General features: G+C 43.9%; 1 protein-coding gene across 1 annotated transcript in view; it reads right to left on the bottom strand.

Annotated features, from left to right (window-relative positions):
• Positions 1–24548, bottom strand: part of MTHFD1 (methylenetetrahydrofolate dehydrogenase, cyclohydrolase and formyltetrahydrofolate synthetase 1) — a 349963-nt gene that overhangs the window by 58391 nt on the left and 267024 nt on the right. Inside the window, exons 17-22 of the mRNA XM_078660313.1 lie at positions 19910–19986; positions 16910–17050; positions 9421–9489; positions 7596–7707; positions 7375–7514; positions 2189–2230 (exon numbers count right to left, since the gene is read on the bottom strand). Coding sequence (XP_078516439.1) covers positions 2189–2230; positions 7375–7514; positions 7596–7707; positions 9421–9489; positions 16910–17050; positions 19910–19986 — 581 coding nt within the window. The remainder of the gene's footprint in view (positions 1–2188; positions 2231–7374; positions 7515–7595; positions 7708–9420; positions 9490–16909; positions 17051–19909; positions 19987–24548) is intronic.

Here is a 24548-nt window from a genome sequence, read left to right on the forward strand (position 1 = left end):
ACTGTGCCACCGCGGTTGGGGTGGTCCCAGGGTGGTCTGCCACCCAAGTTGTAATCTGGCGGTCAGGCTGCTGATGCAGCAGTTGCCGGACCACCACCACTGCGGGTTTTGAGGTCCAAGGACCGCCAAACTCTACATCACACCCTATGAATATCCCCTCATTTTTTTTTTATTCCATGCCCTCAGGTGTCTGCTCCCTACTCCTCATATGAATATGGCTGGTTGATCATGTGGGGTTGATGGTGTTCAGAAGAAGGCTCCAGTTGGTGTTAAAGTGCAGTTTCCACTAGAAGAACCTTGCAGTATGCCAGCTTCAATGTTGTAGGGATTGAAAATGTGGGATGGCAATGATTTGAAGACTACCCGCAATGGAATAAAAGGTCCATCCCAGCACAAGTTTCTTGAGACTACATAACTGGGAGAGAAATTTGACTGTGCAAAATGCTGCAATTGTCTAGTAGGATTGCTGCAATGTCACGCTGACCTCTTTGTGAAAGCCAATAGGCCTCACCTTTGGGACATATAGGCTTTGCCAATACCTTTTACTGATGCCGTACTGCATCCTTGACCTTGGAATCCAAGAACACGCACTCTGATGGCTCCGCTCCTTTTTGACTGGAAGGCCCCAGTCAGTTAGCCTGGCACCATACACCTTGGATGCCCGTGACCTCATCTGAGAGGTTCCGAAAGAATACTCTCTAAGCCCGAACCTTTTTAACATGTTGATGATCCCTCTAGCCAGCTTCATCCACTCTCACCAAATCAGCATCCTTTCCTATGCCAATAACACACAACTCATTCTCACCCTCACAGATAAGTCCAGTACCTGAATCAAGTTCAATGCCTACATGACTGAAATCGCCCACTGGATGAAGACCAACTCTCTAAAGCTGAACACCGACAATACTGAAATTGTGATCATTGGGAACAGCACATCACCATGGGACTTCAGCTGTGGCCAAACAGAGCTAGGACCGACACGCACCCTCACCATCAAGACCAAGAACTTCAGGATTATGATCGACAGCAACCTTGACATGACTGCTCAAGTCCATGCCATCACTGCCTCAGCTTCCATACCCCGAGGATGCTGAGGAAGATTTTCAAGCGGCTCCCAATTAGTGCCCTGAAAACCTTCACACATGCCCTAGTCACAAGCAAGCTGGATTACAGGAATACCCTTCATGCCGGGGTCAACCAAAAACTCACCAGAAGCCTGCAGACCATCCAGTTCTCGTGGCCTGAATCACTCTCAACTTCCCATGCCACACTCACATCAAACCACACCGATTCACATCCAATAACAAACAAGCCAATATAAACGCCTCACCCACTCTTTCAAGGCACTACATAACATTAGCACAGCATACCTCAACAATCGCATCTGCTTTCACAAACCTTTCAGGCCTTTCCATATGGCCGGATGCCTAATTGCACACAACCCACACATACGGAAAACCAGATTCAGCGGTCGAGCCTTCTACATTGCTCCTAAAGTGTGGAATGACCTGCCGCTGTACAGATCTTCTTCCTCACTTCTTGAATTTCGCAGGAAACTGAAGACCAGGCTTTTCGAGTAGTCCCACTAGGTCCTAGGTGTGGCTAGACTCACACCTGCTCAGCGCCAGTATACCCTCCTCTGTGATAGTTCGCTCTACAAAACTGCATAACATAACATGGAAAAAAAAGGAAAAAAGCCTAATGTGCCATTTTGTAGCTGTGCACCTACAAAATGAAATGTCTGGTATTTTTTTGCCACTCCAACTCAGATAGCAAATATAAAGAAACAGATGTGCAAAAGCATTTTTTTAGATTGCAAGGTGGGGGGAGAAACACAGATGGAGTGCAGAAGCAACATAAGAACAAAGTAGTTGGGGGGAAGCAACACAAGAGGGTGCACAAAAACAACATGGGAGACCAGAAGGGCTTAACTAACAAAGGGGACCAGAAGCAACACAGAGTGTGCGATGGCAGGGAAGCAACACTGAGCCCAGGGGTGGAGCAAACGGGCTAACTATATGTCTCGCAACATAAAACACACGCATTGCCTAGGAAGCAAGACCTAAAGTAACGAATATAAAAAAATTATCTTGGTGAAATACTGAGTATTTGTTTCTAAATGAATGCATTATATATTTATATGCAGATCCAAACATATATACTGGTTAGGAACAACTATGGGGCTTACCTCAGCAACATATTCTTTAGGCAGAGGGACCCCTGCTGTCACCTGAAAAGTATTGAACATCCGTTATTACAACAAATTCTCACTTCAATCAGCGAAATCATTTTATTTGCCCTGCTCAGAAAAATGTATGTTTTCTTTTTCTCACCATACAAATTCAACAAAGTATGTTTCATGGAAAATAAATACAGATCAGTAAAACTAACAATTTCATAGCCCCCCCTCCCAACAGGAGAAAGGCAAACATTAGCAAAATGAGTCCTATGGCATCTCTCAAGGCACCTACCTTCAAGAACAGAATATGCATTCCGTCGAAATTCACTTATAACAAACTTTAGGAAATCTAAAGCATCAAAAGATGATAAGGCATCAGGTGAAGAATGAGGCTTGCGGCTGAGGGTTAGAGCTGGTAAGTTAGGTGAAATACTTGCCGGTGAGTGCAGGGATCAGAAATTAATATGCGGTAATCGCTGCACCCGGTAATTTTCCTCAGGAAAATTTGCCAAAATTTCCCAGGAAACAATGATCAGTAAACACAGACACGCAAAATTTTATGTGGAAGACCCAACATTCTGCCTGTATTTTTTTCCATTCTCTTTGGGAATACTTGGAATATAATTATTTTACCACATCCAGTAAATACCACACTTCCAAGGCTATCGACTGGGGCAGTAAATACCTCACCCAATCTGGGACACTTGTATTCAAGGCAGGGGTATTTGATTCCTATGATTTAAATCAGTTTCAGTGCTGCAGAACCCTTTTTACGCCGTTTTACTCATTCCTACCATGGCTAAATAATTTTTGGGGAGCAGTTTTGAGCTGCTGAATTACTGGGATCCTAGTTCCTCTCTACCTAACCAATTATAGTGCCAGCACTTTGGGCAGCTCTAACACAGTGGTTCCCTGTTTTCTTTCCTTCTCTGGACAGAAGAAAACATTTCATAACTGGAATATTTAACTCTCTTATTTGGGAACTTAGAGGAGAATAATTGACTGGAGGGTTAAACATATGTCATTCTGTGGGAAGGGTTAGGGAGGAAGAATATTTTTAATCCGGTAAATAATTAAAAATCTATTTTTAAATTTTAGTTAATCTTTTGCTTGGTTTGCAAGTCGAAATTCGGGTACATGAAAAATTATTTTTCAACTTAAAACCCCACTTCAGCTCAAGCATACGTAGAGAGCCCTCTTGATCACTGATCCATACATACTTTTTGGCAATCTGGGTGGAACTTCGGTAGACTTCTGTGCATCTGTTACTAACAACGGTTGAAGTGCATAAAAAAAGTATGGAAACTGTGATCCTGATTCCAATGGGGGCACAGTCACTGAGCAGGGAGGGCAAGATCAAAGGCGTGGTTAAAAAGACCAAAATATTGTGTTACGATTTTGTTGGTATTTCACCTTCAAATAACTGTATATTAAATAACACACCTTAAATGAAAAATAAATGAAAGTTAAACTAATAAGTGAAATATGCACTTTTTTATGTTATGAAGCCTCTATTGGTTAATGCACACACTGCAGATATCTGTATGTGTAACCAGAGAGCCACATAATTTAATTGTGGTGGCAGTGGAGAATAGTGGCTGTGTGTTACTAGTGTTACGAAGTCCCATCCTGGGACAGAAAGCACTGTGAATATGTAAAATGAACATACACTATAAGATAGACTGCACAAAAAGATTTAGGTTTAACATAAAAAAGTGCCCCAAAAATATAGATTTGAGTAATATATAGACTGTACCTAGTGCAAACATGTTATATAACTGTCCATTAAAAGCACACACTCCACAGCTCATCAGGTCACCTTACAATACCGTCTCAAAAAGAATACTCTTCAAGTGACACCATCAATTAAAGCCAATTCCAGCTTCCAAACAGCCTTCACATTTGTATATTAAACAAATGACATCATTTACATGTCTTTCAGGTAGCAGACACCCTGGACAAAAGGCCTGTTTGTTGTTCAGCTGTCTGTCCCTTCCTCGGCTTCACAACACAGGACACCCGCTCCCCTTCCACTTCAGCTGAGGCATCTCAAATGTTGGATTTAACTGTGCTGGGACGGTTTAATGTTCACATAAAGTAGGGGAAGTGATTTTGTCAAATTAAAAAGTATGGGCATGTGATGCCCCTGAGATTCCACCCACTTCGACCTCTGGCTATTCAAAATGGTTTCTGTTGAGTTTTTGCCTGTTTAGAGTAAAAAGGCCAATACCCTGCATACTTGATGAGCTGGACACCCCCAATCAGTTCAATAACCATCGCTGCTGGCTCCCAGTTGCTCAGAGATCTACCTTCAAAGCCTGTTGAATCATATTCAAATCCCTCCAGATGAAAGGACCAGTGTTCATAAATTCCCATATCCAAAAGTCCATCCATAACAGAAATTTAAGATTTACCCACCTGCAATACTGATCAATCCCTCACTTCAAAAAGAAAAGGACAGGTGGGCTTAGATGATCAGTTATTGCCCACCTCCTTTGGAATGCCTTACCCATGGAAATTAGGATAGCTCCCACCTACGGGAATTTAGAGAGCTCCTAAGGTGATGGCTCTTTAAACAAGCTTATAATTAACGCAATGATTGCAAATTGGGTTGGGTTACCTCAGCGCCAAGAAACTGTCTAGGGTAGGCGCTATACAAGTGACAGTAACATAACAGTCATTTACTCTATAGTACTTTTTTTTCTTTTACTACTAATAATAGTTACGTTATTTTGATAGAGCTTGCCACAACGGGCTGCAATGTTTGATAAGTTGTACATGACAAGTTCTGCCATTAACCCCTTGGCCGCGGCGGTAATTCCGCAGCGGTGCTGTTGGGGAGGGGGGCCGCGCGGTTCCGCCATGCTCGTGACGGAACCACTCCGTCACGAGCCACGGGCGCGCTGTGTATGTGACGGAGTGGTTCCGTCACGGCTCCGCCCGCTCATTAAACGGCTGTGCAGGCGCGGAATTGACGCCGCGTAGGCGGGGTGGCCGCGCCGTGACGGAACTACTCCGTCACCAGCACAGCGCATCCGTGGCTGGTGACAGAGTGGTTCCGTCACCAGCACAGAAAGGGTTAAACTTGAAAGGATGAAGAGCGGAGTTGACCCAGCTCTTTACAATGCCCGTGCAGTGCAGTTCACAGATATCAGGAGCGAGCGCTGAACTTGACAATACAACTAGACCTTTCTTGTAAGTAGAAATCGAAGGAGACACACAACTTATATTTGCTTTAGACAGATTGTACGGGAGAAAAACCAACTGGAAGAAGCAAGAAACATAAAATATAGTTTTCAATACATACCTGTAAAACAAAAACGTGGATAAAAATAAACAGAAGCAGTTTAAAATAAAATATTTGAGGCGAATAAATCACAATAAAAACAGCAGAAACTGAATAAAGGACAGAAAACACCTACCTAATGTTTTCCTGAAAAAACACCCTGACCGAATCAGAATGTCACAGGGCAAATAAATAAAAATGACAGCCACCTATAGATTTCAACAGAACTTAAGAGCTTCAAATATGAAAATAGATTAACATCTCAGGCCTGAGAGACGTGACATGTTTGTAGACGAAATATGCAGTTTAGCCGGGCACCTGTTACCTGTGAGCACCCAGAAAAGACTCTGTAATGCAAGTGTGTCTCTCTCTCCCATTTCAGAATACGGTAAAAGGCCTCGGCAGACTGGTCACTGCGAACTGTTTTCCAGGGGAGAGTAAAAGTCTGCCTCCCTCCCACGAATAAGCATTAAGTCGAAATCATTAACCATATTTATCAATGCCTTCCTTCTAACAAGAACAAAACTGAATTATAATTGCTGTTGATTTCAGTCCCCCTTTCTGCAGAATTGTTTTTGCCAATGATGTCACTCGCACTTCGATTAATCAAGCGCTAAAGGTAGTATTGGTGAGAAAGGGGTGTATCACTATAACGTCATAAGCAATAATTAACTCACAAAATGGGCACCGTACCACAGAAAAGGCGCACACCATCATCTAAAGGGACGAAACTAGCCAGAAAGACCTGGGCACAATCGAGTCAGTAAACAATGCGCTTATGTATTTTTGCACCGGCACTTTAAGTTACACCAAAACTGGAGCAACAGCAGACTGAGATTTTTAAACATGCACTTATATCACTCAGAATTTTAGATTAAAATGTTTGAAATCAGTTACCAGTTTAACAAACCAAAAAAAAAAATGACTGGCACCCTGATTGCAGTGGCGGCTACTAAGCCATGGCGGAAGAGCGTCGCCCTACTGCTTTCAAGCAGTGCGAGAAGAGAAAACATAAAATTATATTAACTTTCAGTTATTAGCATTTTATGTTTGCGCTGCTTTGCAGACAGGTGGGTGGGCTGCTCTGCTCTCAGAGCAGGGCAGGAGAGGAGTGGTTTTACCATTCCTAAGTGTGCAAGGACTGTTTGGTCAGCCCTCTGGGGCCCCCCAAACCAGTCATGCACACTTACCCCGTTCTCCATGCAGGCTGCGTGGAGAACATGACCAGGCCCCCATTCACTGGTTGAGCATCAAACTAGGACGCTCAAAACCAATCACAACACTGCATTGCAGTGTTGTGATTGGTCAGGGGAGCCTGGGTGCCTATCAACAACGCTGCATTGCAGCGTTGTGATTGGTCAGTGGGGCTTGGCTGTGCTTCCTGTTTCTTGAGGAGAGCAGAGACGTGGGACCCGGCGGGAGGGGAAGTTAATTTAAAAAAAATATATTTTGCACATCCTTGCGTGCCCCCCCCCCCTGGCACTCCCCCCCCTCCCCCCCCCCGCGAGCCATGCTGGCCGCCACTGCCTGAATGAACTTCTTTTAATAAAGATGAACTGATTTTAAGGTTTTTACAACTGGAGCTATGGCAGTGGCCGACAGTGTTTTTATTGCTATCATGAAATTTCATATGTGATATCTATTTGCAACTAGCACTTTATCACTGAACTGAACGCTTTTTTTGCTTTTGTATGTTTCAATCAATTTGTAATGGGTTTTATTAGCTGAGCATAAATAAATAAACTTGAAAAGCACTTAACTCACTCAGCAAACATGCCAGCATTAGAAGAAACTTGTCAAACAGCTCATCAAAGTACTGTACAACACATTACTTTTCTGTACAGTGTGCCCACTTTGGCACACTGATTTTTTTTTTTAAACTACTGTACCACTGCTCGTGTGAACTCACCGTAGGGCCTCCGCCATGCATCTTGAGAGCTCTCACAGTGGCAACCAGCACCACCACATGAGGACGTAGACCCGAATACCGACACTTGATGTTGAAAAACTTCTCCATTCCAATATCTGCCCCAAACCCCGCTTCAGTGACTGTTGGTAAAAGATTTGCACGTCAGTAGGGGTGACTGACCCAAACATGCATGTCCAGCTGAGGTCTCGCGAAGAACTTACCAACAAACCCATCGGGTCCAACAAGCTTCAATGCAATTTTGTCTGCTATGATGGAGGAGTTGCCGTGTGCAATGTTAGCAAATGGCCCAGCGTGAACAAACACTGGATTTCCCTGTAGAAACAACATTTTAGATTCAACAGGCTTTTTATAAAACCAAAAATATGTCATCAGTTTTTATACTAGCGGTTATGGCGAGTACACATCTCTGATAAAAAAAATATAATAGAAACCGTTGGATCTAATGCACATATAAGAAAACTCAAAGTGTAACTCATCAGAGAGCGTAGAGGTAGGGCAACACGCTCTGCTGCACTGATATGCGAACATGAATTAATTAACCCACTGATGTGGATAACATTTTAGGACAGGATAGAGTAGTTTATTTGCCATGGTCAATACCAGGATCACTGAGGTGAGACAGCCCAGAAACAATATGCAACTGTCCAAAATGATGATGGTGATTTTTTTTAGTGGCTGGGTCCACTATACTTCATTTCTGAGGGATACCATCAGGAGTTGTGTTTAGTGAGATCCAGGCACTCAATATGGCAGTGGTGACTGCAAAAAAGGATGCGTCTTCTTTGGGTGGAGGCCGAAAATGTGCATGCATAAGCACGCAGATGTGCCTTGTGAAGGTGGTAAAGAGGCGTGTTCGGGAATATGGAAAAATGCATTCTGAGGAGATGTGAAAAAGGGGAAAACATTTGGTAAACAAGCATTTGTTGCTGGATAAAATTAATTTGCAGAAAGAGAGGAGATGAACTTATGGGTTTTAGAGATTTAAAATATGTCTGCATGTGACTAGTGGGCTAACATGCTTAACTTAGAATGGTGGTAGTGATAGGTTTCAAAACTGGTAAGGTACAATGATGCACATTTCAAGAGGTTGAAATGACTAATGCGAGCAAGGCAAGAGAATTGGACTTGATGCATGAATAGATAAGTCTTTCGAACGATGCATGAGTGCATGGCAGTCTGTAAAATTACATATGCTACTACTAAAGGAGGAGACTGACAAGTGTGCGCAAGACATAGCCGGACTAACCTTCCCAAGGGTGTGAATCGGGCATGCAAGGACACATACAACTGGTAAACTGATGCAGTCACTTGCCAGAGGGAGCGATTAATGTGCAAGCTTGACAGATGGGTGGTACTGATGTGGGTGCTTGCAAGGAAGAGACTCATCTGCAAGCTTGGCAGGATATGGATATACAAGTTTGAAAGAGGTGAATACAGATCCATTTGCTTGCCAGGCAGATATACTGATGTGAAGGCCTAGCAGAGAGACATACAAATGTGCATTTATAAAAGAGGGGAATGTGGATGTGCATGCTTCCCTGAGGAGAAAACAGATGAATGAATAAGTGAGTTGGATAGAAAAGAAACTGTAAAATCAAGATTTAAATTCTTCAGTAATAAATAAGGAAGCTATAGGGCATTGAGATTACGGGTCTGATTTAGAGTTTGGCGGATGGGATTCTCTGTCACAGACATGACGGGCATTTCTTACGAGCCATTACAAGTGCCATAGAATAAAATGCGGGTGTAATGAGGCGGACCGCATATCCTTCACTTTTCTTTTGGAGTTTGTTCTCAGTGCACACCATATTGTGCTTTAAAAAGAAGATATACAGAACAGATGTTCTATCCAATAGGGTACAGGCAGGAGCCTGTGCATTTTTCACAATGTGTCATGAAACAGATTTATGAAAAATTATCTAAATTTTTTCAAACAAGTTTCCAGACATTTACATCTGTAGGTCTCAGGTTAATACACAACAATGTCAAACGGAATTGTTACAGAAGCGGCCAAACAATGCTCACCTCCAGTGTCTGCATAAGGTTTGGTTTCACTGCATCTTTCATGAGAACACACAGTGCTCCACTTACACCCTGTAAAAATAAAATTACAAATTATAACAAAAGTATCTCCTTCCCCACCACAAAAGTGTCATCTACTCTTCTGGTTAATACCACTTGCTTCAGGCCTACATATATAAAGTCACAGACTTTCTACAACATTCCCCAGCCTGTGGTGCACTTTCATAATCAACCGATCACAGCGCTTCAGACTTATCTCATGGTCTGCTCTTGGTCCCATTACTCCACTCCTGCAACCCAACCTCACTGACTGAGCTTCATGGTTTCTCAATTTTCTCCTATTTCGATCTTCTGGAGCAGAAAGCATTACTCAAACTTGTATGGTTAACAACCCCACAAACTTTTAGCTGCCCTGCTCACCCTCATCTTCCAACGAGGACATGAAAAAGCATCACAGACAATTAAGGGAAATATAGCTAACAAGTGTTATCATTATGCTCAGAACTTTGTTGTGTTTTTCTGAGGAGGTTAACATTGCCTAACTAGATGGCAACGGGTTTCAACGCCCAGCGCTCAACTGCAGTAAACAAATAAATACAAAATAAGTGCAGGGGCCCAAGCTTTTCCCCAAGAGGCTGCTATTGGTGCAGCCAAATGCCAGGACTGTGGACTACCAATGTTGTCTAGTCCTGGTTCCACCTTATGCCTCCACCTTCTACCACCCTACACTTCCTGTCTCTTTATCTCACACTCTCAGATTTTTTCATCCCTTTCTCACTGTTTTCCTTTTTTCTTCCTTTCTCTCTCTTTCTCAAGGTGAATGTCTGACGATGAACAATAAGCCTCCGTGCCCACCCCCTGCAAAATTAAGCAATGCCAACAGATCACTAAGAGCATCCAAGTTCCAGACCAATGCAATAAACCTCAGATGATTCTTTAAGCAACAAATCTTCTTCAAAACAGTCTGTATTCTACTGAAAGTCATCAATTTAGAGCAGGGGGTTCCATCCATTAGCTTGTGAGCTAATGCAGCTCTCCAGCTACCTCTGAGTAGCTCACTTTTGTGCAGCCCAGCTTATTAAATTAGAAAGCTTCTGCTTGGTTGAACTAATATACATATAAAAAATTGAGATTATACTACACTAATATTATTAGTAGCTCTCAATGCGTTTCATTGAACATAACTAGCTCTCAGTACAGAACAGGTTGGAGACCACTGATTTAGAGAGATTTGTAGGGAGGAGGGACATTAGTGGGCACTAGGGTCCAGCAGTACCCTCTTACTGAGTACAAGCTGAAGGCTTGTCCCCAATGTTCACTAAGTAGAATGACTGCTCCAACCCACTTGCATCCGCGTTCTCTAAAGTATACAAAAAGGTGATGTATGGAATGCTTGAATTAATCTCAGCCACTGGTAATTACTCTGGGTGCATCCAAGTCCATCGTTATTTTGCACACCATGTCACCCCAGTTTGGTCCCCTTCTCTGATAGTATGGCTTCTTTCAGCTGTGTGGTGATGGAGTTATTTTTAAGACATCAATGGAGTTTAAGACAAGCATTAGAAATGCAATAGGTCTCGCAGCATTAGAGTTAGTGCTTTTAGAATTGTTAATGGGTTTAGCATGAGGGTGAGGGTGAGTGAGGGTGAGGGTGAGTGAGTGTGAGTGTGGGTGAGTGGGGGTGAGTGTGAGTGGGGGTGAGTGTGGGTGAGTGTGGGTGAGGGTGAGGGATTGAGGGTGAGGGGTTGAGGGTGAGTGAGGGTGAGGGGTTGAGGGTGAGTGAGGGTGAGGGGTTGAGGGTGAATGAGGGTGAGGGAGGGTGAGGGGTTGAGGGTGAGTGGGGGTGAGTGAGGGTGAGGGGTTGAAGGTGAGTGAGGGTGAAGGTGAGTGAGGGTGAGTGTGGGTGAGTGTGGGTGAGTGTGGGTGAGTGTGGGTGAGGGATTGAGGGTGAGGGGTTGAGGGTGAGGGGTTGAGGGTGGGTGAGGGGTTGAGGGTGAGTGAGGGTGAGGGTGAGTGAGGGTGAGGGGTTGAGGGTGAGGGGTTGAGGGTGAGTGAGGGTGAGGGGTTGAGGGTGAGTGAGGGTGAGGGGTTGAGGGTGAGTGAGGGTGAAGGTGAGTGTGGGTGAGTGTGGGTGAGGGATTGAGGGTGAGGGGTTGAGGGTGAGGGGTTGAGGGTGGGTGAGGGGTTGAGGGTGAGTGAGGGTGAGTGAGGGGTTGAGGGTGAGGGGTTGAGGGTGAGTGGGGGTGAGTGAGGGTGAGGGGTTGAGGGTGAGTGAGGGTGAGGGGTTGAGGGTGAGTGAGGATGAGGGGTTGAGGGTGGGTGAGGGTGAGTGTGAGTGAGGGTGAGTGAGGGTGAGTGAGGGTGAGTGAGGGTGAGTGAGGGTGAGTGAAGGTGGGTGAGGGTGAGGGGTTGAGGGTCTTGAATATTAATATAGATATACCTGTTTGTGTGTATATTTTGCACTACTGCTGTACTTGAAATGAATCGTTTTATGTATTGATCAATTGACAAATGTATTACAAAATCTGCAGAATGTAAGGGGTTGAGGCAACACACTGGGTTATAAGGGGTGACTATTATTTACACTTCGCTGTGTTGAAAGTATATAAATAAGATACTAGGACAAACATTTTATTTTTATGTGTTTATATTTGGTATAATTCAGATTTTTTAAATTCATTCTGGGTAAACTCGAGGCATATTCGAGTATTTGCGTGTTATAAACTTGGATATATTACTTTACTTAGAGCACTGCCATGATGAGTGAGTTTAGAGGTATTCGCGGCGCTAGTCCTTTTTTAGTTTCCGCTCTAAAGTTGGGATTGTGTGCCCCGGTTTAAGTCTAGTTGGTCCGCCCTCTATTTCTAAGCCCTGATATGGCGCGAGAGACAAACGCAAAGTTTAATATTAATGCAATCACCAGTCACCCATCAATAAGACCTGTGGGCCTTTGCCGCAAATAATGAACGTTTACTCATGATGGTGCTCTCTCGCCCTAACAATGCTCAGGGACCAAGGGGCAGATTTACAAGCCCCTTGCGCCACTTTTCCCCATGTTAAAAATGACGCAAGGGGCTTGTAAATAAGCCCCAAGTCTTTGGCTACACTTTGTTAGTGACCAATCGCTGCAGTTCGTCATGCCGATGCTTCCAGGTCAGATGGGCAGCTGCTCGTGCCACCAACACATCTTGCTTGCTATGGGACTGGACAGTAGTGTCGTTCAGTCCTAGTTGCGTAAAGGCAATGGCGAAACAAACCCTATCGCCCTCAGCAACGTAAGACCCTGTGCCAGTAACAGTACTAGATCAGGCTCACGGCCAGCCAGGCTCTAAAAAGACCGTTTATCTTCTTGGGGCAGGAACAAACAAATAGAGGCAGGTTATTCACATATATTTCAGTGTGCGCTGCAAACGACTTTAACAGAACCAAGGAATCCTAACTGTCCGACGCAGGTAGTGAGCGACCATACCAGGGTTTTCGGACACTCCAAAAAGACAAACACTCACCTGGTCGCAGATGAAGTGTTTGTCAATTCACACAATCGCGCAGACGATGAGAAAGCGACCCTGGATACGACCAACTGCCCGCTGCGAACCTCTTCGTGAAAGGTGGCACCAATGCCCGGTCTGAGATTTCACGGGACGGGAGAGGGCAGGAGTTCCATACTCGCAGCACTTCGCTTAGTACGTGCTTGTTAACATACAACTGCGCATGCGTCCCGGCGAGCTTCGATTCCCGCAAGTGAACTGTTGAACGTTCCGGGATGTGACGTCACTGGGCAGGCTGCTGTTGAGTGTCTCCAATGGAAAATCCCGAGCCTCACTGATCAATTGTTCCAAGAGTGTCAATCAGAGGGGCCGGAAGTAAGCACCAGCGGCGATTCTGGGAATCTCCTGTGTTTCTCATCACCTAGAACAATAAGAGGGCGGAGTATTGTGAAAGTTGCTAAAATCGTAGCTCTGACCCAAACACGTGGTGGATCTTACAGAAGATCGAGGAGGCGGAGAGTTGAGGCAGGCAGGCAGGCATGGGAGGAGAGGAGGAGGGGGGAGGAGAGTAGGGGAGGCACGGCCTAGCGGCCGTGCAATCAAGTAGTGAGGGGGCGGAGTTGTGGGAAGGCTGAGAGAGAGAGTAGGCGGCTGGGGGCATGTGCACGCGCATTTAAGCTCAATGCGCATGCGCATTGAGCTTAAATTTATCGTGCACTGCAAGGAATCGCCACGATTCCTTGCAGTGTGGATAAAGAGCGGATAAGTGCCAATACTCTCGCCTTGCTCGATGCGCATGCGCATCGACAGGCGAGACCTAAAAAAGGACCCAAAACAATTTACACATTTTTAATGGAGCAGAAAGGGTTGATTGGGTCTGGGGGGAAGTCAACTGCGTGTAACCAACCGTGATCCACTCAATCAGAAATAGCTGGATGTCAGCAGCGTGCTTCTTCCGGAGCGATCAGGCGGACGAGGATTGGGACGTACCTGTGCGCTTTGGAGTGGCACTTGATCTGATAAAATGCAAGCAGCATTTCAAGCATCCCAAATCTGAAGAGCTACTTTCTGTCAAAGATGGGCAATCACCCGGAAACATATGTTCCTGTCCAGAAATGCACTTGAATACCAGTACTAGCTGTTCCCACTGATGGCGAACACTTAATTACTTGTGAATTATGGAAAATAAAAGTTTCTAATTACTCACCCTCATCATAGCCCCTAGCCTGCAGCTTGCGCCCATTATTGCGGAGTGGTTGATTGCCAGCCGTTACTGCCCAGAGGTACAGGCAATAATGCTTAATTATTACACATGTGAGAAACAATAAATGCTCAGTGTCAATATAAACCGGATAACCTGTTTATTAGTAATTTTACATGGCGTTTCCAAGACTAGACACCGTTCGAATGGACAAATTCTGGTTAAATCATCCCCTAGAAAAAGTATTTAACTGTTGTTAAAAAATAATGTTCAATGTGTTGAGTCAGGTTTTACTGCTTCTGTCGTTGCTCTGTAATAGCATTACTTCCAGTTACCAAGGGCCACACTGACCATGTCATGCAAAGGACACAGGTGAGAACCTGTAACTAGGGGATCACCTAGATTGAGACATATTGTTGATTGCAAAAGAATATAATGCTTTTAGAGCATTCCACGCGATGAAAACAAGGATATTCATTGGGAGGGCCCAAACATTAAAAGATCTGTTCTACTCAGGTCTTCATTGGATCCTCCGGATTCAGATGTTCCATTATAGTATTAACAAAGCATCTAGGGCCACATGTACGACGTTTGTAATGGTCGCAAGCAAAATATCGGGCAGTTTCTGACTGCTAAAAAGGGTTATAGTATGCACAATCCCTATTTTGCGAGTCGGTAACCTATTACGAAGGGGCGTGCCAAGAGCATCCCTTCCTAATAGCGAGTCACAGGGGGATGTACAATTGTTTTGCGATGGCAAATGTGGTCGCAAAACAATCGCAGTTTACCACCTACTTCAAGTAGGTGGTAAGCCAGTCGCAATCGGGAAGGGGTCCCCAGAGGAACCCTTGCCCTTATTGAATGTATGTGAATATATTTTCTAAGAGCAGGCAGTGGTCACAGGGACCACTGCCTGCACTCAAAAAATGAAAGGAAAACTTTTAATTTTTTTCTTTTCAATGCACCACATTTTCCTTTACGGAAAATGGGCTGCATTTGAAAAGAAAAAAGTTGCTTTATTTAAAAAGCAAACACAGACATGGTGGTCTGCTGTACCCAATAGGACCCAATCCCTGTGATTGTAGCCCATTCCCAATGGGTCGCAAATTGAAACATGCCTCATGAATATTAAAGAAGCAGGTCATTTGCGACCCCTTTGGGAATCACTAAATGTGTCTGAGACACATTAGTACATTTCGTTTTACAAGTCGTAAATTGTGGATGGTTGTACATCTGGCCTCTAATGGGCATTATCATAAGATACCTACATGGCACTAAAGTTAAGCATCCTTAGTAGAATGTCATGACACAGAATGAGGTTGGAGAGTGATTATTTCATGTATAATCCCTTTAGGACATTCTTTAAAACCACTGGAAGGCACCATGGTAAACTTTGCTGGGAGCAGCCAAGGTTTTCTTTACTAGAAAGCTCTCATGATCCATGTGCTTTCAGTGGCGGCTCCTCCAGTATGGTGGAGGAGCATCGCCCCCACTGCTTTTAAGCAGTGCATAGTAGAAACATAAAATGATAATAACTTTGCGTTATTATCATTTTATGTTTCGTGCTGCTTTGCGGGCAGATGGGCCGGTCTGCTCTGCTCTCGGAGCAGGGCAGGGGAGGAGTGGTTTGCGCACTCCAAGTGCGTAATGACTGTTTGGTCTGCCCTCTTGGGCCGCCCAAAAGAGCAATGCGCACTTTCCCCCTTCTCCATGCAGACTGCATTACGGCCTGCGTGGAGAACATGCCCAGGCCCCTAATCCCTGGTTGAGCGTCGAACCAGGACACTCAGACCAACCACAATGCTGCATTACAGCTTTGTGATTTGTCAGTGGGGCCTGCTGTGCGTCCTGTTCCTCAAGTTCCACGAGGAGAGCAGGAGCAGAGACGAGGGACCAGGTGGCAAGGTGAGTTTAATTGTAAAAAACATTTATATTCACCCCACTGAGCGAACCCAAAGCACCTCCACCCCGCCACCTGCGGTCCATGCCAGCCGCTACTGTGTGCTTTTTACCGAATTTATTTGTTATGCAATTTAAGGCAATACACATTGATTGTGCAGTCATAATGAGAAATGGCAGACTGGCGAAGCAGCAGAAAGGAAACAGGTAGGAGCCGGATTCTGATTGTCTTGTAAAGCATTAGTACATTATATAAACATTGTGAAAAAGAAGGAATTCTTCATTACTCCTATACTGTCTTCTCTATGAGGAAATTGACAGCCCAGCGCAAAATGATTCCACATTCAAGTACATCATGGGAAACCATAGACATTCAAGGTTATCAACTGCAGGAGTGACTGGAAATGCCATCAAAATGCAGTCAGTTATACTGCAGACTGCAACCCAACTTTTTAACAGAACTGCTCTTAGTTCCCACAGTTCTTCTGAGTTAATCTACCATAGTCAATTGAAAAGACTACCAAAGAGGTACACAGAACACCCTAGATGCAACCTGAAATGACTATGCTCGATGAAGGTTGTACTGGTCTGCTCAAGTCTTGATCTGGTGAAACCCTGGCATACCCGGCACTACATTCAATTATACCAAGCTATGGAGTAAAATGCGACCTCACATATGAGAAATGCTGTAATGAAGGACGTACAAGGCCATTAGCCACAGCTCCTTGTGATCTGCATTAATGACAAACAGTTTCAAGATGGTGGATGTACCCGACCATAGGGTGAAAATTGGGGGATCTTTTGTGAAATATGAAAGCAGCGCAAGATTGTAATAAACTCATTTTTGGGAGCAGCCATTTTTGATAAGTAGTCAAGCATTAAATTGAAGTCTTTTTTACTGTACCAAATCTTCTGCAGTAACAGGTTCCCCTTGTTTGCTCGACGCCACCACCATCTTCCCTAGGCGGCTCCGCATGTCCTCAAGGCTGTCCGTGAGTGCCAAGACTGCCATGATTTCGCTAGCCACAGTGATGTCAAACTGAGCCTGAAGAGAACAAAATGAAACATTTCGTCACCTTCATAGCAGTGGATGTCCTTTCCTTTTAACATGAAAAAATTTAACATATCACACTCGGAGTACACAACACGTTCTCATAATTGAAGTGTAGTACATATCTGAGAAACAAATGAAAATTATTTAACAGTAATATGCTCACCCCTAGGGTAGCCCATGGACATCAAATGTTGGGGAGATGATAGGCCCACTGCTTCAACAACCACCAGGGCAGGACTGGGAACGCATACCAGCCCTGGCAATTAAATCGGACTGGCCCTGGTGCTGTACAACCAGCCCCCAGTAACAAAAACAGCTTTCACCGGTCTAAAACCAGCCCTCACCCGTCCGTCCCACCAGGGAAACGCCCAGTGCCCGCTACGGCCGGTCCGGCCCTGGCAACCACTATCTCTTCTCCCAACCTAACAGCCTCCATCCTTCCCAAGTATATAGTCTTCCTCTCTGCTTCCACAAAATGTGAGAACAGAAGATGATGCTATAACTGATGGCCCATGACTGCTCCTCAGGCTCTGGACACTTAAGAGCCCTGCACTCGGTGGCCCAGACAGAGGACCAGAATAGGACTACTCACACTTTTCTAAGGGAAGGGACAGGAGACAGGCTGCTACTTGGGCCTGCACAGTGTGCAAGCGCTAATGCTAAAACTCGATATTGCTAAAATTTTACTCAGTTTATCACAACTTATATAGAGGGCCACTGAAATTATGTGCAAGGAAGGACCAAATCATGCAGCAGGGTTGACTAAATTATGCAGCAAAAAAGGGCAAATTATGAAACCTAATTTGTCATGTTTTGTGATAGCAGTACCCCATTATTTTGTCATTTTTACACATGGTATCACTATATGGGCAGAGGTTTCACTTCATTAATACCAGCCTGACACTCAAAAACAGCAATAAGCAGTCAAACTTATGGAAGGCTTTCCACTGCTCAGCAACATGTATTGCAGCATTTTTAATAACTTTTGATCCATTTGAGGTAGAAACAACAGTTTTTGTTAAAATCTCCAGATCTCCAAATCTCCACAAAGATAATTACGTTTGGGAAAAAAAGTAAACCGTATAAATGGCATCTAGGCAATAGTAGAATAGAGGTTGTGTCCTCCTATACGTATCTGGGCATGACATTTACCAGTCAGCTGACTTGGACCTTAAATAAAGAATTATTGGAGGCAAGGGCATTAGCTACGACAGGGGAACTGGTCTGCTTCAAAAAGACTTATGGCGGCCCCTCCTGGTCTCCCCTCTTAACTGTTTATAGCGCAATGGACCCCACGCAATGCCTCTATTGGGACGAGCTGTTAGCCATCAGTTTGGAGAGAAGTTGGGATAGGTGCGAAAACAAATGTCTATAAAAATTGTTGGCCCTCCCCAAAGGTGCAGTGTCCCAGGCAATAAGATTAGAAGCTAATTTGCACGCCTGGACCTTCCTAGTGTATAAATCAACTCTGCGCTTTTGGGATAAATTATTGTCCCCAAATACTCATAAGATATCAGCCTGTTGTGCCACTGAAATAGAAAGAAGTGAATTACAGTGGGCAAGGAGGTAAAGAAAAGATTTCAAGACATTGCAGGAACCCTAAAACTAGAAATAAAAATAGCTGCAGCCCGGTCACTAAAGCAGATTTAAAATAAGCATATAAAAGAGAATCTAGACTGGCGGACTTGGAATATGTGTGGAACAAACCCTCAGGAGAGTACATGTTAGTTTCATGGGAAAATATGAATGTATTCCCGTATTTGTCGGCATTACCAAATGCTCGGCTACGTTCATTACTATTAAAGTTCCGGGCAGGATTAAATGGACGTTATGTAAGAGCTGAGAAATTTGAAGCCCATTTAAGATCAAGAGAATAACTCCACATGTGGACTGCCATTTCATAATGTTAATGTTTATGTTTTAATTGATTGTTGTCATTTTTATAGGCCATGCTGCTTGATTTTAAAACCTTTTTTACAAAAATATAATATCAATTGTCGAATGATGCACTAGACCTTCTCTTAAGGATGGAATTTTGTGCACTGGCTAAATTCCTTAAATTTTGCTTGGATTAGTGTCTTCTAGTGTAAATAGGTGGGGGTTTGGAGCTTTTAGTGTATTATGATGAATTGGTATTTATATGGTATAAATATACAACATATGTTATTGTTTTTAAAGACTGTATGTTTTAAAGACGGTGCCTAAACATTAATAAAGTATAAAAAACGTAACATCTCCAGATTATGCATTAGATGACGGATTTTGTGGCATATGCGCAAATCCAAAATTATGTGGAAAATTAAAGAACCGCAAAACCACACAATTCCAGTGGCCCTGTTAATATGGTTCAAGTCATCAGCCCATTCGGAAAAAAATAACGTATAAAGTCATGATATACAATGACCAGCTATATATAGTTATGTCTAAGCAGTCCAGTTATAAAATGCTCCCTATGTTCTTCAACCCTTAAAAACAATCATGTTATGCTGATGAAAGCATAGTGCCGACAACGTCGTCTTAACTACACCACTATTCCCAGACACTTCATGGACAATGCTTTCAAGGACTGCACCCTGCAAATAACAATTTAAAATCAATCCCATTTTGAGGTGAGAAGATATCTCGGTAGTCTTCCTCAAGACAGAGGTACCTTTGTGCACTGCTCAATATCTTCTAAAATGGAGGCGAGAGTACACATCTACATTTCTATAGTCGTTGCACGTCACAACTGTACACATAGATTTCGAAAGTCAGAAAGTGCAAGGAACAGCACCCCCCATACGAAGCAATTAGGAAGGAAAAAAAACGTTAGAATTCAAGTTTTAACAGGGGGAAAAGTCGAATATTTACCGTTCTGGTGAAACCTCGCTCAGTTGAGGCCTGTCCTATGGTAATTTTCCGAAGAAATCGGTCATTGGTATCCAACACTGCAGACAGAATAGATAAACATCTTGGAGTCATGACAGCCATGTTTTATCAGGAGCCACGCCCTCCCCCATCGAAGGTGTGCTCTTGATAAACTCATCAGACAACATAAAATTACCATGTCCGGATTAAGGTAAGATTAATACGTACAACACCAAGATTCTTGTTTTTCTCAGTCTTTTTATCACTTCCAATTTGCTTTTAGCATTTGTATATATTCTCAGAGCCCAATCCTATTTTTAAGCTTAACCAGCAAACAGTATAGGAATAACTGTTCGCGGAGATTTCTGAGTTCATTACATCCTTTCTTTAAACCATGATTTTTTATTGAGTTTTCATTGTAAATAAAACAAATAAGAACCAACAATTGGAAATACAGAGATCTGACACATGTTTTGATTTCGTTTACAAACATCAGGTATTAATGCATTGATAGATCATCGTGTCATATTAGATGCTAGCCTCTGGTCGTGTATACCCCGCCTCCCTGGATTGCAGTTGTCCATGGAGCTCATATTATTAGAAACACATTTTATTACATTTCCTTGGGCATCCCCTACTTTGATATGTGGTCTATGCGGACGCCATGCACCAGCACATGCTGTGGCACCTGTCCGTAACAGCTAGTGGTTGTACACGTCAGCATGCAGGTATGGTGATTTCATCCCATACATCCAAAAGCATTAGCTTACCTTCCATGCTGGTCTTGATGTTAAATACCCTCTCCAAGCGAGGCATTACTTTTCTCCATAATCCTCCAATAGTGGGCAGTTCCATTATGTGTGAAGGAAGTACCCTCTTGCACCACATCCTCAGAGACACTGGTCCAAACTACTGCACTAGTAAGCATTTAATTGACATTATGAGTGGTACACTCTAACTGTTTAAACTAGATCAGGTGCAAACATGCCTTTATTGTGGTCGCTCTAGGTGCCCCCCTTTTGCCTCCTCCGATTCTGTGTTAATCTAGGCTACCCAGATCTCACTCGTGTATCTCTTAACCGACCCATACAATCAGAAGTATTATTATTTATGGTCCTGTACATAAGTGATACTACTTAAGCCAGAAGGCTTTTGTAAGTATTCTGTTCAGGGGGGACACCCCTGCACCTCAACCAATCTCTCCTTGTATTAAACATATCATGTCTTTCCTGTAGATATCTAAACACATGGGACTTGGCTAATCAGAATTCATCTTTTAATGCCTTCTTTACACCTCAAACCTATTCTGATATTAACAATTCCTCATCTGTCTTCATCTCGGAATCCTTCCATATGTTCTCCATCTTTGATATTCCTATTCTGTCCCATGACTGGAACCTCAACAGTGCCCCCACCTGTCTCAAGAGGCTGCTGTCCTGGAGCAGGGTTTTCTTCTGTAATTCTACCCTGCCACCCTATCGAGTCTAATGCATTCCTCAAAGCCTGGACCACCATGCAAATGGATTGCAGCCATTCCTTTGGGGCCTTTTTTGCCATAATTTAGCGCTGGGTTTCCCGTCTCCCATGATGTGCCTATTAATAAGCTCTACAGGTTTTCTGCGGGGCAAAGGCACAGTCTTTCAGCACCATAAAGTGCGATGCCCAATAATATTGCAGAATATCCTTGGAGTATTATGCTCTATTTGGAGCTTATTTAAAGATTTTCCTCCGGTTACTGTGTCCTACAGAAATAGGAGTACTGGCTCATCTATTTGTTAGAAGCTGAAATCTGGAAAAGGGCCGTTTTGAAGAGCATATCTGAATCTTGACAGGGATATCATTTTAAAGAGGGCAGCTCTTCCCAGTAGGGACAGTTTATCTCTTTCATTGGTGTTCCAAGTGATAAATATGGACAAGTACTTGAACCTCGATGGGGATACTTTCAAAGGGCATGTCAACCAAGGTGCTAGTGCCCATGCTTATGCAGAACCCGGAGCACTCCCTATATAACTTGAACATTCTGAGGAACATGTTTATGGAGGCAACTGGGTTAACCAGAGAAAGCATTGTGTCACCTGTATAGAGCTAGACTCGAGAGTACCACCCTTCCATCAACTGTAGGTCCCTCGCAAGTGCATCTCCTCTCAATCAGTTTCCAAGAAGTCCCACCACAAGGGCAAAGGGCAGAGGTAATACACAGAACTTCAGTCTAGTGACTCTAGCCAATACAAAAAAAACTGATAACAGGTCAATAACCCATATTCCTGCCTGGGTTTAGTTTACAGTAGGTTGTTACCCATTTTAGGGCTATACCCTACGTCTAGGGGTTTAGACCCTCTAACCCTAAAACACAAAGACTGACTCCAATGTGCTATGCATGATAAAAGGCAGTCAGGTTTACTGCAGACCTGCACCGTGCCTCTTTTCATGGGGAAGATGTGCACTCTAGAAAAAGGAACAGTCAGCCTCTCAGGGACGCAGTGGTATCCACGAAGCATTCCTTTCATACATAGAATATCACACTCAAGCATCTGAACTAACTGTGGCGCGATGGATGTTTAACACATTTATGGAAATATTATGTGAACTATGCACTACGACCCAGGAACATATGCAGCAGATTGCCGTGATAATGGTTACGATGAGGGTGAGCACGATGGACGGTTCTTTCATGGTTCATAGCTCTTGATTCCCTACTTCCTACACACGCCCTCATCCCTCTCTATTCACTACTCCGAGAGCCGGCGAGTAATCAAACATTGCCTACAGAGGAAGTGCTACATGGGGAAAGATGTGCACTCCGGAATATGAAACCGTTCTTCTCTCAGGGATGCAGTGGTATCTAGGATGCATGCCATTCGTACTTAGAGCCTAGGTTTAGGGATAGGGATGCTAGGGGTGTGGGTGTAAGTGTCTGATGGTAGAAGCCTTCCTCAGCTGTGCAGACAAGGTAGCCCACTCTAGAGGTGTGGCTATCCTTCTAGGTGTGCACACCTCCTGAATACCTAATTGTCCCGCCTTCCAAGATGCAAATGTGCCAAGGGACCGGGGGGAAGGCTGTTTCCTCCTTTGGGAGGCAGCCTGGTTGCATATCACAGGCGGTTAATGCTTTGAAGCTCACCGCTTTGTTGTGTCACTTCAGTAACCATCCTGTCAGGGAGGTAGGTGTGACTCCCTTCCGTCTAGGCAATTGCTTCTGACTTCTGGAAGAGTTGGCATCTCCTGGCAGTTGTCAGATTCCTTTCTTGGTAGCAGGAGCTGTGGGCTGGCAGCCAGAGCATAGGAAAGGCAGGGGCAAACCGGTGGGCAAACTCTAAAGGTAGCCACCTGGGTGCATGCCACATCCTCCTCGACACAAGATTCGCGTCAGGGGTGAGGAGGTACGTTGTTTGATACTAAACATGACACATTTCGGCAGTACCATAATGGAGTTGGTAACACTGAGGTTGCCCGGGTGCCAGTCCATGTTATCCTATGGACCGCCTATCACTTAGAGCAGCCTTTAATGGTAAAAGCCACTATAGGGACACACAAGTTTGCAATTACATGTCCACGCCTTTAATATAATGGACTCTTAGGCACAGGTAGTATTTCCTCATGGGTAAACTGCCATATTTTAAAAATCAGTTTTAGGAAGAGAGCACTGGCACTGAGGCCTGGAATGCAGGTTCCAGACCACTTTTCTACAAGACCTTTACCATACAAATATTTATCATACACGCCTTTACCACAATTTTTTTAAAACTACATTACAAAATGTGGGGTTTTTTAGTAATGAAAAAAAATCTACAGGTAACTTTAATGCATTGCATGTATAGTAAGGTAAAACATTAAGAATATATGACACATGAAAATCTGTCCCCAACCAAGAGGGCTGACAACTATACTACAGTAGGTCCAAACCTATAAATTATACATTCCTAATGTAACGGCGCCATCTACTGCAGGTCGATGTAATGACTTGCATAGTAATGGCATCGCGTTGTAACAACGCGGTTGTTGTAACGACTGCGTAGTAAAAGCATGCGTTGTAACGTGCTATATTCAAGTCAAAAGTACCTTTTACTCAGTAGTAACGGAGTTGGTAAACCCGGACTACAATAGCTTCATGTCGGGTTGTTCAACAAGACTGAACTTAAGGCAGCTCTATAATAACCTGGCTGCGGCAGGGGCCTCGTCTGAGGGATAAAGCCTTTGACTCAGGGGAATGGCCATATCTATTTGGGGTTCTGGCTAAGGTGGGCTTTGGACTAAAATATTTTAGATGGGTAAAACTGCTTTATGATAGACCAAAAGGCAGAGTGAAGATTAACAGTCACACCTCCCGGGAGTTTCAGGTGAAAGGGGGTACTAAGCAGGGGATTCCACTTTAAACCATGCTATTTGCTTTGACAATAGAAACACTGGAGGAATGGGTGTGGATTGCTGCTCAAATCTGGGGGTAGCCCAGTAGTAATGGTTGGGCCGAGCGTATTTCACTATATGCTGATTACTTTTTGCTGTACTTGACGAACACGGCCAGACTGCGAGATGTCTTCGGCATCTTCGGAAAACCATACATTGGGACAAAACCCTATTATTCCTGATAGAGGACTGGGAACAGGCTGGGGTGTGCTCCTTGCCACTTAGAGTGGGGACAAGG

This window comes from Lissotriton helveticus, chromosome 9 (genome assembly GCF_964261635.1).
Source record: "Lissotriton helveticus chromosome 9, aLisHel1.1, whole genome shotgun sequence".
Classification (NCBI taxonomy): Eukaryota; Metazoa; Chordata; class Amphibia; order Caudata; family Salamandridae; genus Lissotriton; species Lissotriton helveticus.